Here is a 19,313-nt window from a genome sequence, read left to right on the forward strand (position 1 = left end):
TTCAATCTATTCGATTAATAATTCAATCAATTGAGTTCCACCTCTCAATCAACAGTTCAACTATCAATCAACATGTGAGCTCACTTGAGTTCCAACTCTTATTTAATCTTCTCCAAAATTCTATAAATGGAGAATTGAACCTCAATTCTCCATTTTTATAAATCACGAACTTCTAATCGTTGTGTCATCTTTATGCAGGTTAGCAACACAATATCTGAGAGCCAACATCAATACTCAAGAAAAAGAAGGACAATGGAAGCAATATGCATCTATGTAGCAGGGGGTTTTACTTGATTATTTTACATCCTTGTTATCATATTTGCTTACTTTCATTGATTTATTTAGAATTCATTAACTAGTTAGGGATTCATGATTTCCTTTTAATCTAGTTAGCTAGGATGAATTTCATAGATAAACAATGTTATTGCATCAACACTTGGAGGACTTGTTTGAAGATCATTACATCATCAACCAAAGGTATAATCATTTCCATTCAAGTATTTCTTTTCAAATTTAGCCTCTATCTTGTAAGGGTAAGCTCTCTATTTCATCATAATTGTTGTTATGTTAATTAGAACCCAAGATTTGACTTAGGCAAACCCCTATACAACCCAACACCATTTTCCTCTTCTTTTGTGCAATTGCAGGCTCACAAATAGGTTCTAGACTTAGTTTTAAGGTACAAGAGCATAGTGTAGATAGAGATAAAGGCAACCAAGAAAAGTTCATCAAATTAGGCAAGGACTAGGGTGCCTACTGCCATAGTCCACCTAGACTAGGGTGCCTAGTGCCATAGTCTAGGTGTTTTGGCCTACAATTTGACCATAAGCTAGTTTGGATACCCTTGAGACTAGTTTGACCTCTGTTATGTACCTGGACACCTAACAGGACTAGGGAACCTAGTTACAATGTCCAACCATTATGACTTATGATTTCAAACACAGGCTCCTCTCTACATCCCTTTTCCAGTTCTGCAAATCTCATTTGATTCTTAGATCTACATTTGCCTATTTATGTTGATTACACTATTTAGCCTAGTTCCTACATTTTCAAATTCTAATCATATCCACAAAAGAAAACAATAAAAAATTGTTGTTCTTAGCTTTCCGAAGGGTTTGAAGTTGGGCCTAATTAACTGTTCTCCAATGTAATTGATGGGAGTAGATTTTTCTTCCTAGTTTGCATTTTTAGACTAGTGAATCCCATTTCCATCACATTACATTTTGGTGAGCCCGACATATCCTACACTTGCATAACTTCTGATTTTTAGTTTCAAATATATTTTTGGTATTAATTTTTAAAAAATTCATAGCATATATTGGTTGAACATTGCTTTGGTTACACCATTATCGATTAATATGGCATATGCGTATCTTGTTTAATCATTGGTGCATTTATAAATGGAGTTGTTATCTTCCTTTTCTAGTTCAATTTCAAGTTTTATCCAAGATGTTTATTACACTCCATTTTAGCATATGATAATAAATTCGCTCTTCCTTCTATCCGTAGCTATGCTTTACCCTCTCCCAAAATTGGTCCCACCCATGAGGAAATTTTGGTGCAAGAAGAGACTATTAACACTTATTCCAAACGTCTCCCTCCTAGGGATGAGGCTTTGATGAATGATGTCGATCCTTCTCCTAAAATGTGCCTCCCCCATGAGGATACCTTGGAGCAAGAGTACGATACAATTAAGACCTCCCTTAATGATATTTTACCTTCCACCCACATTAATGATCTCCATTCTAGAGATGAAGTATCAAGGGCTCATACTTGTCCTTCTCCCAAAATTAAACCTATTAATGGGGATGTTTTGGTGCAAGAGGAAGATATCACTAATAATGCATGTAATGTTGTCTCTCCTATAGATGAAGCTTTAGCTAATAAAGAGCTCAACCAAGGTCAAGTCAATGCTATTCATATTCCTAGTTATGTGAAGCCTAAAGTTGTTGTTTACCATACTCCTCAACTTCAAAACAAACTTATCCTTGTTCTAAAAGGTGTTAAACAACATGATTATCATGCAACAGCTCACACATACAACACTCGAAACAAGAAGCAATATTCCAATGTTATTTGCACTTCTCACAACATGTTGGTAAGGAGTATGATCTTGTTGAGAAACTTTGAATGCTACCCAATTTAAGATCTTCCTTTGGGATTTGATTCAAACTTCACCTACATAGAAAGGGACGCTCTAAGAAGCCTTACAAGAGGTACTTATCTCATCTTTTGCTAGACCAAATGATGTAGTATCCTTTGTGGGTCATATGCATGTAACAAGATAGATATTGATTTTAAAATAGCCTTTGACATAATGCCCATGGAAAAGCTTTGGAAAAAGATGGAGGAACATGGGATTCTAAATGAATATAGAGTGGTAGCATAAGCTTTTGTGAGCATGTTAAAATTAAAATCAAATTGAGAGAGGGTATTTTTGAATGCTTTGGTAGTAACATTAGAGTCGGACATGGATGTCCTATATCCCATACTTTGTTTGGTTTAAATATTGATAAGATTGAAGAATGGTTAAACAAATTTGTTGAAGGGGGTATGTAGTTGGTGAGTTATGCAGTGAAGTTACTTTTGTCTATAGATGATCTTATCCTAATTAAGAAAATGGCCCATGGTGTGAGAGGACATTTGAAGGCTTTAGAACTCTTTTTCCAAGAGGTCAAGATGCAAGTGAACACCAAAAGGCCAAAGTCATGATTTTTTCATTGAAAAGGTAGATTCAATAGGTTAATTTTATTTTTGTGGGAAGCTCATTGGAGATAGTGGAATAATATAATCACCTAAAAATTAATTTTTACGATAAACTCAATTAGGAGGCATGTAGAATGAAAATGATACAAGGAGGATATAGCCTCTTATCTTCTTCAAAACAAGTGTAGTAAAACAAAATTATGGGAATAGAAAACCAAGAAAACTCTTTTTGGTTTGTTAGTCACACCAATTTTCCTCTATGGATGTGAGGTTTTGTGGGAGAAGCATGTCAAACCACTAGTGTTGACAATTAAAAAGAATCCAAAACATCTAATCACTAGAAGTATCAAAGTCAAATCAATAATTCCTTATGAGATCCTTTTGGCTGAAGCATGAACATTCCTAATGAAGGCATCAATGCAACTTCCATTCCTAAGTTACTTAAAAAAAAAATGGTTGAAAATATGGATAAGCATCAATGATCCATAATAGTTATTGATGAGGAATTAGATCATAGGAAGAAGACATGGATAAGAAAATGGAACATTAATTTGCAAGAATGTCCTAACTCTAATGGGGAAATTAATTTTTTTTTGATAGATAATGGATTGAAGCCGATAAGATGTACATACCCTACCCCCTTTGTGGGATTTGAACTTGTGAGCTCTATTTCAAGAGCACAAGTTCTACACCACTGGGCCAACTCAGGTTGCACAAATTTAGGACTATTATATGGACAAAGCAAATTGACAAAAAAAAATGCATTATGTTCAAGAGTTCAACCCCACATGAGAACATAATAAAAAATCCTATCTACAACCTCCAATTTTGAGAAAAGCTAAGCTTATAGTTTCATTAGCGAGGATTGACTCACATCATCTTAAGTGTGACATTGATTGATGAATGGTCCCCAAAGAAGATTAAAAAGAAATAACTTGCATTTTTCTATAGCAAAAAGGTGGTTGAAATTGAACACTTCATCATATAGTGTACAATGTTCGAGGATTTCATATTCACTATGAAAACATTTTGAAGGTGGACAATCTAAATGAGTTATTTGAAGAGTCGAGACTTCTTAAAACAATTAATCTCTTGATCAAGATTCATAATAAAAACACTCATCTAAAAGAACTAGAAAATCAATCCACCTCATAGACATCATTAAAATTCTCTCACTTGTAATTTTCAAGACAAAATGTTTTTTCTCTCTCCCATCCAAAGGAAAATAGATTTTGAAGCGCCCCTTCTTGGAAATGCGTTGTTTTTACACACACAAAACTTTCCGTAAGGGCGCACCCTCATGACAAGTTCATCCAAGTAACAGTAGGTTGTTTTTTAAACACTCCCAAACTGCACTTGAAAATGCGGGCAAGTTGGATTACACTCAGGGGGCCTTGAGAGTATCAATGATGCACGCTTCAGATGAAAACCCTGCCCTTGGGGACCCGATTTTATACTCCACGTCAAACGAAATATTGCTCAGGCTCAACTTAGCTCTCTTAGATTTACACCTTCGAAATCAGTAAGTTGGTCAGATATTTATATATATTTGAAACGGAACTCAAAAGTACCGTAGGCATTGTGGGTGTATATTTTTCTACTTTTTTAACCAACCACACGAATGATGTTTACTTCTTTATGAACCAGAGATTGTTATGCAATTGTTGACCAATAAGAGTGAACTAGGTTTAATATATCAAGGCTCAAATGATTTAGTGGTTTTTTTTCCCTGAAATCATTTTTTATTTCTTGTCAGCATCTTTTAAGTTCAAACTTTTGACGATTTAAAGAGTTTATCAGAGGAGAAAAGAATTGACTTGATGTGCTTGGAGCCGACTACGTGTTAAGGAGGCTGTGCATTTTCACATTAACAATAATTTTGATTAGAAGAGGAAGTTTTCTGCATAATTGCCCTTATCAGATTTGTGCTAGCTAATAGGTATTGTTGATGAAGCATACTATAAAGTATTATTGCACAACCTTTTTCAGAGAATGGATGCTAGGATTTCATTTACTTGTAATTAGTTTTTATTTTCTCAGTAGTTTCTTTTGAGGTCAATTTTTTAAGAAGAACTAACTTGAGCAGGAGATTCTTTCTAGTATCTGTTTTCAGTTAACTTGCAGTAAGAGGAAGTGTATGGTCATTATTCTAATTTCTAGCTTTAATCTTTAGTTAGGAGGACGAATTTGCTGCATGGTTATTGTGTGTCTATGCCGTACAAAACAATTAATTTACTTTAGCTAATATGCAACATTGATTAAAACATGCAAGGGATTTTTTTTAATTAATAAATTGAGGATTGTATTGGGGCCATTACCGTTTTTATCTCAAAAAATGTTCGAAAAGATTTTTCAAAAAGGGCACGAAGACCTGCCACTGAAATTACCACCAAAGATAGCTGCTTTCTTGACACCCCCAGAAAAAGCCTTATAATGGGAAAAACTGTTTTTTGAAAAGCTATACATTGCAGAACCAAAAGAGAATAGCCAGGAAACCCTGACAAGGATCAATCCGTGATTGGGAGGGCTTTGCCTTCTTTTTACATATCAGACACAGGAAATCCTCTTTCTGCTAGAGCACCTCCAGCACCACACCCTGCTTCAGCATCCCCACCGGAACAACTATCCTCCCCTTCTGCAACGTACTTCAAGTTGGTATTTTCTGCAAAATGAAACTGGACACTGGAGTCATTGCCTGCATGCTTGAAGCCCTAATCAAACCCTCATCTGACAACTCTGGTAGAGTGTAGGGACTGGAAACTGCAAGCCACCCCTTTCTGTGTATCCCTTTCAACCCACTGATATACATTGGCAAATCCTTGCCATAAGTCACCAAATCTTCTTTCTGCATGTAAAGCATGTATTTCTTGCTGCAATACTCTAATATCTTCTTGCATTCCAATTGCATATTCCTCGCCCTCTCCTTCTGCCTCCTCCTTGCTAGCTTCCTCAACGAAAATGCTATCCTTGTGCTCAGGGAGAACAACATATAAAGTCCAGTCACGAATGATTGGGTTTGCAACTTCTATAATAATTTTGCCATGAAGTTCACAGCAATATTTGCCCAAGATCTAAACTCTTTTCTTTTTCCAATTCCGTCCTGTCACAAGATTTGTTCGATGTATTTTTCAGCATTTCCAAATGTGGGGTGCATAAGGTATTTTTGAGGAGGCGACAGTCATGGACTGCACCCCTGTAAAATGCTTCTCAAAGGCATCTCCCTTAGACTCTGCATCTTGCATTGCCATCTTCTTTACTTTTGCACTCAATGCTACTGCCAAAAGATAGCAACTGAAACTGGGACACCCTACTCCTGCCTGACAAAGATCCCTTGGAAGGCCCCATCAAAATTGAGCTTCAAAAACCCATCCGGAGGACTTTTTCATACAGTACCAATTCTTGGCTTTTGAGTTCTGATTACCCCATTAACAGGGCTTAAAACATGCAAGGAAGTATTGCAGATTCTGTACAGCATTAGGTAAGGTTTCATTTTTGTTAAAATACCTATGGGGTTTCTTTTGGGGATACATTTTCATTTATTGTTGTGTTTTGGGCAAATGGTAACTATAGAACTAGTATATATCTATCAGTTTTAAGTTTTAACAATTGTTATTTAGGAGAGCAATATTGCCGGATAATTGCTGTTCTTCAATTCTATGTTTTGTCTGAAACATGAAAAAATGATCTTTTGTTCAGTCTGTAGGCAATCTCAGTTAACCAGAGCAGTTGTATGGATCTTGAGGGGGGTCCTGCCTTGGCCTCAGCCAGGGCTTCTGGATCTCACCCTGCTCCTGTGCTGCCTACAGCAAAGCGCAAAATGTTTGCACCACACATACCTCACAACAAGGACAACAAGCGACAGAGAATGCGTGGTGCTCAACATAGGCATAGTCCTGCTGGCAAGCCTAATCATAATTTTCAAAATGACGACATCAATCAGTCCAATCATAATTCTTGGAATGATAATTGCAATGACGACAAACCCACTAATCCAAACGAGTCTCATGAAAATGCTCCCAACACTGAAAAAAGTACTAGAAAAAGGAGTAAACATTGGAATCACCATATTTCTACTAATTCGAAGGAGTCTCATGAAGTTATTTCCTCCTCCGAAAGAGCTGCGGACAAAAGAAGTTATACTTGGCATCGAAAGCAAACAGTGCAAGACACAATTGAGGAGGACAATGCTGTGGCTGAAGGGCAGATTCATTCTAACTTGGATGCATTTTCCAGGCCACGAGATGTTAATTTAAACAGAATGAATTTCAAGGGTCCAAGTGAGATATTTCACTCTCATATTCAGGACCAGGAGATTCGGTCTCAACGGGACAGCTGCTACAAGTTATGGAATAAATTGGATGCTGCATATGACGCTAGAGAAAGGTAAGGTGAGGAGGTTTGCAATTTCCTGTAATTGATGTCTTTTCTTAATATACATTCTGTTGAAGGAAGATCAAATAATTTGATAGATATTTCTCTTTGATAGATTATCCTTGCTTGCCACTGATGATATTGTTTTAACAGACTCATTCACAGGAAAGAAGAGGAGCTTGCTAAGCGAGAACAGGCTGTTCGAACCCAAGAAGAGATAGTTGCACATTGGAAGGCCCAGGCTCAAGCTGAAAGATTAGAAGCTGCCTATATGAGGCAGGAAGCATATGCAGAACGACTCAGATTAGAAGAAGAGGCATGACTGATCCTTTTTTAACCTTTAGTCTTTGCTATGTAGTTATTCTTTCTCTACATGGCTTTTTCTCCAAGTTTCACGCACATGTTCCTTGCAGGCAAAGAGACTTGAAAACTTAAAAGCAGATATAGAGCAGATTCGTGATGGGATCGTAATCAAAGTAAGTCATTTAAGTTATTTTCTTTTTTAATTGCCATGAAATGACTAAATATGTTGTTTGTCAGAACAGCTAGGAGTTCATTGCTAGTTGTACTTCTTTGCCACTACTATACACGAAGCAGTAATTGGATCTTTGTATATTTTTGAAATGCCATTAAATGATTGAGACTTGAGCAGTTAGGAGTCACCATAAAGCTATAAACCATACTTTTTTGCAACTCTTATTGATGTTAATTAAATATGTGAGAAGGTAGAACGGCACCATTATTATATCTTGTGCCCATAAGAACCAGAGGATTTTGTTTTTTTGAATTTTTCCAACCATGGTAAATTGATGCCTATGTTACATATGGTTCCTAGTTCTTTCCCCTCTTTGCAATCCATGTCGTGTTGGGTACTTGCACCTTTCTTGTCCGATATATCAGAGGTATGCACATATTCTTGTACTTATTGGTCCTATTATTACCTTTATTATAATAAAAGGTAAAATACAAAAAGGGTACTTGGGCAAGTGAGGGAAAAACTGAAACCAAAAATACAAAAAGGGTAAGTGATGGAAAAACTGAAACCAATGCAGACAAGAGAAGCTGGTTTTCTTGCATGTTGAAGAATATAATGGAAATTAGTAATACAAATCAAATATGTTTTTTCATTTCTCTCTTTCTTTTTACTCTCATCTTTTAATATTTTTCAAAGCATGAATCTGCTGCCATGATATGTTAGCGGATAAATTTTTTTGTACTACATTTACACTCTAATCTACTGGCTTACTCCTTGAAGGCCTTGGATTTGGTGCAGTTCAAATCCAGTTCAGATTCCAGATTGATCTGGCTTGGGATTCCATCAGGGTGCTGCTTTTTATCTTGGGGTTGGTCCCAATTGAACTTGGGTGAATCCAGGCCAAATTTTGCAGAACCCAAAGTGAATCTGTTGTGGGATTTTGACAACTTTTTTTTTTTTCATTTTTTCTATTTTCACTTTTTGTTGCAGTGAACCTTGGTGATTATAAAGTTTTTGGGGTTTGATTTCTTGTTTGCTGGCTGCCCACTTTTCATCTTGTCGTGCCCTGCAAAATTTACCACCCAAGTTATTTACTAGCAGAGATTTGCTACATGCTGAAATGGACTGATTTTTTAAAATTCTTTTTACCTGATCAACATTGCAAATGAGAATTTTTGATGGTGGTAGAAGTTGCAATGAGCAAGACTTATTACACACGATGACATGGTAGAACAAATCTGTGTTGTTCTTTTGGGTCTCTTCTCTCGTTTGTGCATTCAACTAGGTTCTGGTTATATTTCGGCCTCTCACATATTATCGCTAACTCTAATTTATTTATTTATTTGGTGACCATCCCCATTTCTCTTTTGTGTTGTCTTTTACCTTTTATTTGATGTAAGTGTTTTGTTGGGGAAGCATCAATGAGTGCAAGGAAGGATAACTTGGGCATTAAGAAAAAAAGAGAAAATAGAGTAATGAGGTTTACATATCAAACAATGAAAATTTGTCACGATGTTCAAATTTGACAAATTGACTTTGATGTAGTATTTCTAATTTTTATGGCATTTTTGTTTGTTATATAATGCTATTTGGTCTTTTGAACTTGATTCTCCGTTAAGCTACAATTATATATATATATATATATATATATATATTTTTCGTATGGATGAAACATCTTCATTTTTTTAAATACGCGTTTGGGTATGTGCATAAAGATGGTGGGCCAAAAAGTGGCCAAACACTCATATTTCTTTACAATGTGCTTTTGTTCCTAGAAATATAGTGCGTGTGTATAAAGGCTCAAATATGTTTTTGGCAACACGAGTGCATTATAACATGCACATGTTCCATTTCAAACCAATGAAAATTTTTTCTTGCACATGTTCCATTTTAAACCAATGAAATTTTCTCTTGAAGCTTGGAACATGTTTGAATTCAGTTTTGCCAATTCCAAGGGTTGAACATGCAATTTGGGTGGCCAAATTCATATTTTACAAAATGATATACAAAAAACATGTTGGTGTTTCCAACTGATTTCTCAAGTTTCTCTAAGAATTAGCCTTCTTCTATCAACAAGAATTTAAGATCATTGGCCAATTGACGAGGATTCCTCAACAGGATGGACAATCCTCTTACACTTTAGACTCTACAAAACCCAGGCGGGTTAACCTATGGCAATACTCACAAATTCATACATACCAAACCAGTATTGCATTAAAACAGATAGTTCCAATTGACACAAAATTGAAATGCTAATAAGCAACTTGAAATTGGCCTTATTCTGCTTATTACACAGGATGTTGTCACATGAGAATTAGGATCTTCAACATAAACAAATAACAAAACAAACGGAAGAAGATTGATTTAAAGATATTGTGGTTACTGAACATACATATCATAGGACCAGTTGATGTTTCTTCATTGGCAAGAATGTCCCCAACACCATCATCATGTGCTGCTCCGTCTCAGGAGTCTGGTGATACAGGTAGTCATCAAGAAGAAATGGAAGTGAATCAAGAAGTAAGGTTGCAACATGTTGTGACCTTTTCACACATCGCCCCATTGCTATCGGGGACCCCCTCTTTTCCTGCTTTCTGCGTTGTTAGGTTAGGGTTTTGGCTGCTTAGTGGGCAATTTTGTGTTTCTCGTGCTCGAGTCTCAGAGTTTTTGATCATGCCTAGTGCCGTTTAGGGATTTGATGTTATAGGATCAAGTTGCAAACGTTGGAATTTTAATGATCCTAAATTTTGTCTAAGTTTTAACCTTCTTGAGTGTTAACGTGTTTTTAAACACGCGCATCGATGATTTTAAAGTGCCAAGGTATTTTCAGACCTTTTGGAGTTGTTTTCTCGCTCCTAAGGTATTATTCAAGTTGATTTCGCACTTTATCCCGACAAATTTCCTTGTGTTTCGCTCATATTTTTGGAAAATTTGCCTAAGTCCAGTTGAGTTTTATCAAGTTTTAAAGTTTCTAAGCGATTTTGAATGGTTAAAATGTCAAATTCCTAAGGGTAAGGGAAATCCATATTCCAAGGGTTAAAAGGTCAAAATTCCATGCAAGAGGTGCTTTTCCCTTCATATTCCAGACTACCCATCCTTTTCCCCCACTCAAAATCTACACTTCTCTGAAATCCATACAGGCTATGATTTTCCACCACTGTTTATCCATGCCTGGGTCGTTTTTTCCCTGGAAGCATTAGAATTTGATTAAGTGTCAGGATTTTTCCGGACTGCCTTCGATTTCCACCGGGAGTGCAGATAAAGTTGAGGATGATTCCATGCTTGGATCGATTTTCCACCAGGCTATTTGTGACAAGTTAACGCGGATTATTGTGCAGACTCTCAGTCCATACACAAGTCGATTTTCCACTGAGAGCAATATGATGAGTTTTGAGTCTGGATTTTCATCCAGATTGAGGTTGAAATTCCACCAGGGAGTGTTTTCTGCAAATGAAGTGCATTTGGAGTGTGGATTCCTTGTCCATGCATGCCCCCATCGATTTTCCCCTGGCCTATTTTGTGTGCATTTTGATGAATTTTTGCATGGATTTTTATCCATATTGACATCGATTTTCCCTTGTGGGGAATATTTTGGCGTTTGAAATGATTTTTAATGGGATTTTTTAATCCCTACCTATATTGATTTTCCCCCAGAGGCTCAATTTTGACTTAAAATTGAAATATTTAATAAATGAGCCCCATTTTAATTGTTTTTAAATGATGATTGACGATTCTTTAAAATTCAAAAACAAAATTAAATAACTTGCAATGAGCATTTAATGTTTTTACCCTTCTAGAAGCAAGTTAGTTTTACCAAACAAGTATATAAGCAAGTGTTTTATCCTACATTGCTTGTGTGGTGAAAGTGAGAGGCAAAACCAAGTATAAGAGAGGACTCTCCAACAATATTTTATTATTTAAGATTGCCAGGTGTCTCCATGTTTGGCGATTTTTCTCTCTTATTGGCGATTTTTGGCGAAGTGTTGAAGTGAAGTGTTTGATTGAAGGCCTCCATTTTTTCCAGCTTGGCAATCCTCTCCATTGCTGCCATTGAAGATCATTTCCAGATTTTCGATTATTTTGGTGTAGTTCGCCATTTTGGTGAAAATCACGATTTTGTGGAAATTGGCGATTTTTGGTGTTTGATGACTTTGGCGAATTTTTCCACCATTATTGCTTGCTGTTCCAGATTTAAGTTGCAGATTGTGTTGCAGATTCGAACTTGATTGAAGTCATTTTTAGATTTTCCAAAATGGCGCCATAGCTGGAAATTTTGATTTTATTTTGGCAAGTGTTTGTTCCCTTGTTTGGGGTGGATTCCTTTCACACTTGGTGGCTGCCATCATTCCCAGCTTGCTGATATGTTGCAGATCTGAGTTTGTCCTCCATTGTTGTAGCTTGTTTGACCTCCATAGCTGGCTGGAAAATCAATTTTCAGACTTATACCTTGTTCCCAGCTATTTTGTGCCTTAAGAGATTTTATCCAAGGAGCTGATTGGAGATATTCTCAATCAATTTTCAGAGTTATCTTCCATCGTTGCAGACCTGAAACTCCATTGTAGGGGTGCTGTCCTCCTCAGAAAATAAATTTTTCTAGCCACCTACCTACCTTGCAATTTTACTTGGGAAGCATTCTTGCTTCATTCTGGAGTTTATTTCTGAGTGTTTTATCATTCCTAAGGGTGCTGGTAAGTCTGAAAACTTCATTTTCAGATTTGTCTTCAGACTTAGTTTTCATTTCCAGCCCTACATATATGCTCAGATTTTCTTGTGTTTGCCTTAGAAGGATAATTCTCATCAATTTATGCATATATAGATGATTACAACATGTTTTAAAAGGTTTAATTTTTCAAGTTGTCTTCAGATTTTGTTGACCTCCATTGTTGACTGCGGGAAGGTGTCCTCAGACATACTTTGTGTGAAAACACAACCTTTCACACCTTTCCTTAGTCATCGTTGATCCGGTATACTCCTTTGCACTTTAGTTTGCATAATTTTTAAGTATAAGGAGGTATTAATGAATTTTATAGAGGGTTTCCATGCCCTAGCGTTGTCACATTTTGAATCTAATTGTCAAGATCTACCAAGAGTGTGGACTATTTTCTCGACTTTATGCTCCAATTAGCTTAAAATCTTTAGAAAGCCAGGAATTTTATTTTATTTTCCTAAATTCTAACTTCAAACTTCGTACAGGTGCGATGTCGAAGTCCGGATTTAAGGAAAGGAAAGAACCACTGAAGATACTGGATATTGGATTCTATCCAGAGCCCAAGATTTCATCCAGATGGAAGGAGATCACAGATACAAACATGCATTTCCTGGACCTGAACCAGATGCGACAGCGGATGTTCGGAGTCGGAAATCAGATTCCTTCCCCGACATATGTGAACATTATGAAGAGTGGTATTTTTCATGCCGCTGGATTTCCACAATCCATACAATGCAGTTAGCTTATCTTGGAGTGTGCACGATGTTATGATCCTCTCACGCGAATGATCAAGACTCCTAAGGGCGTTGTCATTGCCTACCTTGCTGAGGATGCTATTGCTGAGGTGTTCAGAATTCCACGCGCAACAGATATGAAGGATGCGACCACGGATGAATATAAAGAGCGGTACACGAAGAAGATGGGTGCTTGCAAGAATATGATAAACAAAGAGTGGATGATTGAGCCTAGGCTTCATCATTCCAAGGCTCCCAAGACACTCATGTGCACAGACTTCAAAGAGGAGTTTAGTGACTTAATATTCCTACTCAACAGAGTGATGGGGATGTCGCAGGGTGCAATATTCGATGGATGGATGTTCTATTTCATCCAGGATTGTCTTAGAGGGACATTGGTAAATTGGTCTAAGATTATAAGTGACAATCTGGACTTTCAGCTGAGGAATGTAGAGCGGTCCAAGTCATTCGCCATGACTTCCTACTTGATATACTTGCTTGCACGGTTCGTTTCATATAGAGGATTGATATGCAAAGGTGAAGTCGGGAATGGGCAAGGACAATTCAGGAGTCATGAATGCTACCCCCAGTTGAGCATGTACAGAATTGAAGACTATAAGAGAGTGAACAATGTATTCACTATGTACATCATGTGGATGCTGCAAGGCGAAATCCACAGAAGATTGTCCAAGGAGGCAACAGAGCTAATAGAGAAATATGGATCGTGGTATATTCAGTTTCCCACTTTCACGTACCTTAGGATTCATGGGTTTCAATCCGAACCCTACATGCTTCCTAGGTATCCGACCGACAGAATGATCTTGTTTGAAGTGGTGAGACAGCTTCTAGAGTTTGATGCCATTCAAAGAGAGAAGCATAAGACATGCATGACATTCCCTATTTTAGTTGGGAAGACATCAGAGGTTTGCTAGTCTGCCTTAGCTGCCAGCACTGCGAGTGAGGAGCTTGCATTCTATCGATTTGCAACCTTCAAGAAAAGAGAAAGATTTGATCCAGATAAGAAAGTTGGAAGGATCAGGGGAGAGAAGTTCATCCACAAAGTAGACATAGAAGATTATTGGGTTGACCTGATGGACGAGCAAGCAGTGAAGAGAAGAATGTGGTCCAGAATGTTAGTGGATTTCATGAGGAAGTGTGGACTTTTCCTCATTCCTGATCAAGTGTTAGATGATAGGGATCATACGCATCCACAATATGAAAATGAAATGAAGAAGGCAATCTTATTGCCTAATTGGTCGGAGTTAGAAGAGATTGACTTGAATGTATTGATGAGAGAGGTCTTGAGTTTCTCCTATGCATGGGTAGATATACAGATGAATAAGTTAGTTGATATGGGTGTTCCCTTCACTTATGAAAAGATGAACCCGAAAGAGTCTGCTTCCGAAGATGATCAGAGGACTATGAGGGATGTCAGGATTCATGTAGACGAAGAGAGTCAAGCTCCCAAGAGAAGGAAGAACACATCAGGAGAAGTCAAGGCCAGAGGGAAGAAGATTGAGGAGGTGAAGAAGAAGAAACAAAAGACTATCATTCCTCCACCTATCACTCCTTCACCACCTCTTAGTGTCTCATCAGTTAAGGTGATTGAAATAACAAAACAGAACAAGGAAACCCAACAGTGTTCCAACATAGTGATACTACCAGAGAATATTCAGGAGTTACATGCCACAGTGACATGTGCACCTCCAAATGAGAATGATGATTAGCCGGGATCCCCTACCGTCCTTTTGGAAGTTAGTTTGGGAAATGAGATATACGATTTGACCAGGAATAATCCTAATGATGATGATGATGTTATCACGACATTGAGAGGACTTGATCGAGAAATGTGTCTCGATGATGGTATGGAGATGGCTGTAATTCTTGATTGGCTGATGAGAAGTATGGAGAAAAGTAAGAAAATGATAGAGGTACAGCCTATTGATAACATTGATGACTACCTAGCTAGGAGTGCTAAGGAGAAAGAATCCAAGAGAGCGGAGATTTTGTCGCATATATCTAGAGATGAGACAGGAATGCGGATTGCGCAGGTTGCTGTTCCTATTGTAGGCGTGACAGCGGACATTGCTACTCCTATGGATTTCCAAATCACTTCAGTTGCCCTCGGTCGTACATTAAGAGAGCAAGAATTTCAGGAGGTTGGTGAAAACCTCAAGGCAATCGACGCAAGGTTAGACAGAGAGATTGCGGAGAAAGAAAGGTACAGAGAAGAGAATAGCAGACTTAGAGAGTATATTGTAGGGATAAGGTGTGAAAATCTCACCCTTATTTCCCCTATTGCAGTTGACCATGGAATACATTCACACTATGAGGCAGCGAGAGATACACTCTCGGAGGTGGAAAAGTGGATTGAGAGTACAAGAAAGCAAGCAGATGATTTCCTTACTCAGTTTGTCCAGGCATATGATAGGACAACATGGCTCGTATTTAGAATCCAATATTTGGAGGGAGTTTGGGAAGAATTCCGACCTATTCAGGAGAAGACTATTCCATGCCTCCAGGCTTTGAAGAGGATTCCTAATTCCACCTTGGTCAACGAGAATATTGTGCACAGTGGAGATAGATACGATTTTCATGGTTGGTATTGTTCATTGGCCGTGAAGAGATCAACTTATGAGAACGCCCAGTCAAGTTGTATGGAGATGGAGGGATTGATTCAGGACATTCAGATGAAGATCCTAGCCTCAATTGAGGAATTATTGGGTGTTGATGTTAGTGATGCTAGTGGTTTACACTTAGCCAAATTAAGAGACAAGATGAAGTTTATGTATTTTTGCCAATTGGACTCCTTGAAGAAGAGCCAGATAGACAACTTGGTCTCTTTATTGATTCATGTTCATAGTTCGCAGAAGCTCATGCCAGATTGGGAGAACACTTTGGATGCTTGCTCGGATTCACTGGATGTGATTGATTTGCAGCAGGATACCTTGCCTAGCATTTCCATGGAAGAGTTAGATTTAGTATTGGCTAGATTCTTGGAGTATGCTAGGAGAGAGAGAGATACAGGGAGAAATCTTCTAGAAGATTCCCTATTTGATGACTAGGTATCTTTTTATTGGGCCATATGTTGGTGGCTCCATTTTTGATGTAAACCCTAATTAGGGCAATTCTAGGGTTTTGTTGGCATGATTTTGGCCGTTGATCTTGTATCAATCTTGGCCATCCATTTTGTAAGAGACTCTATATATACCTCCTTGTCTCTCATTTGTAAGAGAGAGTTTTTGTAGAATTGTTGGTATATGCTGCAGCTATTTGAATCATAATCGTTGTTCAATTGTTGGTGATTTTGCTCTTCAAGTATTGTATTTGCATTCATGGCTCTCAATTCCTCCAAGTTAGATTAGAATTTATTTTCATGTATGTTAGATTGAGTGAAAGATTTGTTGAATATATTTGTGTGGAATCCTTAATCCATACCACTAGCCTCTTGCCGCTAGTAAGTGCGCCTTGTGTGCTCAACTGGAAATTTGAGTAAGCTTAACTTCAACTATTACTCATCCCTTGACAAGCATCAACTTGGATGGTGTCAACGTGTGATAGTCTGAAAATCTTTAAGTATACCTTAGACGATTGCACTAAGCTTGTGTCAATACCTTTTTGTGAGACCTTGCCTAGTTTGATTCCACTAGATTTGTTCATCATTTCCTACATTCCTAGGCTTAGAATAGATTTCCTGAACCCTATTCCTTTTGCCCATTTTTTAGTAAGAATTAAGTCCGGAGCTTCATTGATAAATCCTAAGTTGTCAGTACACCTATTCCGCATCTTCATGATCGAAGAAGATAATCCAAACATTTGTGTAAGTCCCCAAGTGAACACAACAATTCACATCGACCATTGAGTTACCCACTCGTCAAGACTTGACATGTAGAAACCTTGGAATCATTTTAGTTGATCTTATCCTTAGCATCTGAGGTGATTTTGTTCAAGAGAGGGTAAATTACCTTTGGTATTTTATTTTGTAATATTATGTGCATAAAACACATATCAACACAACCTTACATTCCACTTGATGAAAATAATGATGATTTATTTCAAGTAAGTAGCTATCTAACAAAGGATGTGAGAAGAAAAGCATCAGAAACTTTCCTGTTCGATGATGAATTTATTCACTCTCAGGAGTTCAGGTTGTTCATGTACAAATGGAAGGGAAGAGAAGTAGCCGGAGGGTAGAGGGAGATTCCCAATGAACAATGAGAGGAACACAATAGGAAGTGTTATCTACGGCTAAAGGAAGAGTTTGAACATATGACACTTGAAAAGGGAAGGCAATTGCTTAAAGAGCCTGGATGTTTAATCATCCCAGGGATGGACATATCATCCAACATTGTCTTTGACAACTTGAGAAGGGACCAAAAGTTTGATGTAATCTCACAGATGAAGGATATGACAAACTTTGTTCTGGTTTAGAGTTTAGACCTTCAGACAAAACTCTCTCCACATGGTGCTTATATCCTGAGGGGAAAATACTAAGATTAATCAATGATATGAATGAAATAATGGGACAATTCATGGTCTATAGGCTTAAAGATGTTTTTGCTAGTGACTTAGCAGAGTTGAATGTAAAAACTGCCCTTTGTAATCAAGCCAAGGTTGAGGAGTTAAATGAAACAATTGCACAGATCACCAGAGAAAACAATGAATTGAAGGAACCAATGGGGGCTGCAAAAGGGAAAAGCTTGCTGCTGGAGGATGAGACCACTATTTCCAAGTTACAAACGAGCCTCATATTTGAGAGAAATAAAAGAGAAGAGGCTGAAAAACAAGTTCTTAAGTTGCAACAAGAAGTGATGTACTTAAAGAGGGATCTCATAATGGGTAAGTTTGTGTGGGCCCAAGATTTTATCAAAAGCAGATTTGAATAGCTGTTGCCTTACTTACAAGTCACATGGATGAGATATCAGGAATTATCTCAAGTTATGCGAAGGCAACGAGTAGTGGAGATCCAATTGAAGCTTACTATAAGACACTTGTGTAAAAAGCAGTAGATAATTTACTGTATGAATGAATTTACTGAGTCTGTTGGTGGTCAGGGTGCCGAACTTTGGATTAGAATGTTAAATGAGTTAGAGTCCGTGTTATCTGAGGCTAGTGAGTTGTTGAGTAAGCACCGCAAGTTTCATGGACATATTGCACATGCTTTAAATAGATTTGCCAAGATACAAGGTACTCCTCTCCCTTCATTCATGAAAGAAAATGGGGAGCTTAGAACATAATAGGAATGGAAGGTGGAACTTGGAAATTGTCTTTTCTGTAAAGTGCTGGATAAGGTCATGGATGATGCTGACAAGGTGGTGGAAAATTTACAAGTTCAATTGAGTGGTTTATATCAGCTGGAGTTTAGTGCCAAGATCGTGAATAAGGTAAATGCTACTCCGGTAAACCCATCATACAATGCCCACCTAGATTCTTGTCAAAACTTCTTTTCTAGAGAGAAGTGAATCATGAGAAAAGTTATTTTTACCAGCTTGATGTTATCTTTGTTCTCATGTATTCCGTTGTAATTGGATCAAGTTATTTCTTGTTTCTCATGTGACCTGTCAAAAGAATTGCAACTGTAAAGAGAAATGATTCTATCCGAATCATGGTTTGTCAAGAGGGTGGGCGTTTTCTCGTTCTTGGTGTTTCCCCGCGATGCTGTTATGTATGCCTTCATGATGATGAAGCAAAATGATGACATGTGGCATTTATCGGCCTGAATCTTTTGTTGCTCCCTTATTTCTATAAAAGGGAATTTAGGGCCATTTTGTAGGGTTCTGAAAAAGTAAATTTTGAAGTGACTTAGGAAGGTTGTTCTTGATATAGAGTTACTTTTTTTTTTCTGATACATGAAATTGTTGCATATACACTGAAAGTAATGAAAATATTCTGATGGATTCTCTCATATTAGTCGTCTTTCAATTGTATGTTTTCATTTGTTAAGGATGAATGGAAATGTCTCTACAAATTTCTTGTAGATGTGTGATGTGATGCTTAGGTTTTCTTTAAGGAAGAAATTAAATTCTAGTAACACATTACAACAGTTTTATGATAGCTATATGATTGTTTAAGAATGATCCATGGGAATAATAGCGGGATATATCTGTAAGGCATTTATAATATGATGTTGTGCCCATGAATAACACACTGGTCCGATGATATGTATGTTCAGTAACCACAATATCTTTAAATCAATCTTTTTCCGTTTGTTTTGTTATTTGTTTATGTTGAAGATCCTAATTCTTATGTGACAACATCCTGTGTAATAAGCAGAATAAGGCCAATTTCAAGTTGCTTATTAGCATTTCAATTTTGTGTC

The 19,313-nt window shown here is 37.4% G+C and overlaps 1 protein-coding gene across 2 annotated transcripts in view; it reads left to right on the forward strand.

Moving 5' to 3' along the window:
• Positions 1-3,928: 3,928 nt before the first annotated feature.
• The window catches only part of LOC131060801 (uncharacterized), a 60,204-nt gene continuing 44,819 nt past the window's right edge, over positions 3,929-19,313 (forward strand). The window contains exons 1-4 of one of the 2 annotated variants that reach the window (XM_057994212.2): positions 3,929-4,228; positions 6,403-7,089; positions 7,231-7,393; positions 7,491-7,553. In XM_057994212.2, coding sequence (XP_057850195.1) covers positions 6,437-7,089; positions 7,231-7,393; positions 7,491-7,553 — 879 coding nt within the window. In that variant the 5' untranslated portion in view covers positions 3,929-4,228; positions 6,403-6,436. Of the gene's footprint in view, positions 4,229-4,347; positions 4,646-6,402; positions 7,090-7,230; positions 7,394-7,490; positions 7,554-19,313 lie in introns of those variants that run through there. The other variant, XM_057994213.2, reaches the window with a different exon arrangement.

This window comes from Cryptomeria japonica, chromosome 10 (genome assembly GCF_030272615.1).
Source record: "Cryptomeria japonica chromosome 10, Sugi_1.0, whole genome shotgun sequence".
In the NCBI taxonomy this organism is placed as follows: domain Eukaryota; kingdom Viridiplantae; phylum Streptophyta; class Pinopsida; order Cupressales; family Cupressaceae; genus Cryptomeria; species Cryptomeria japonica.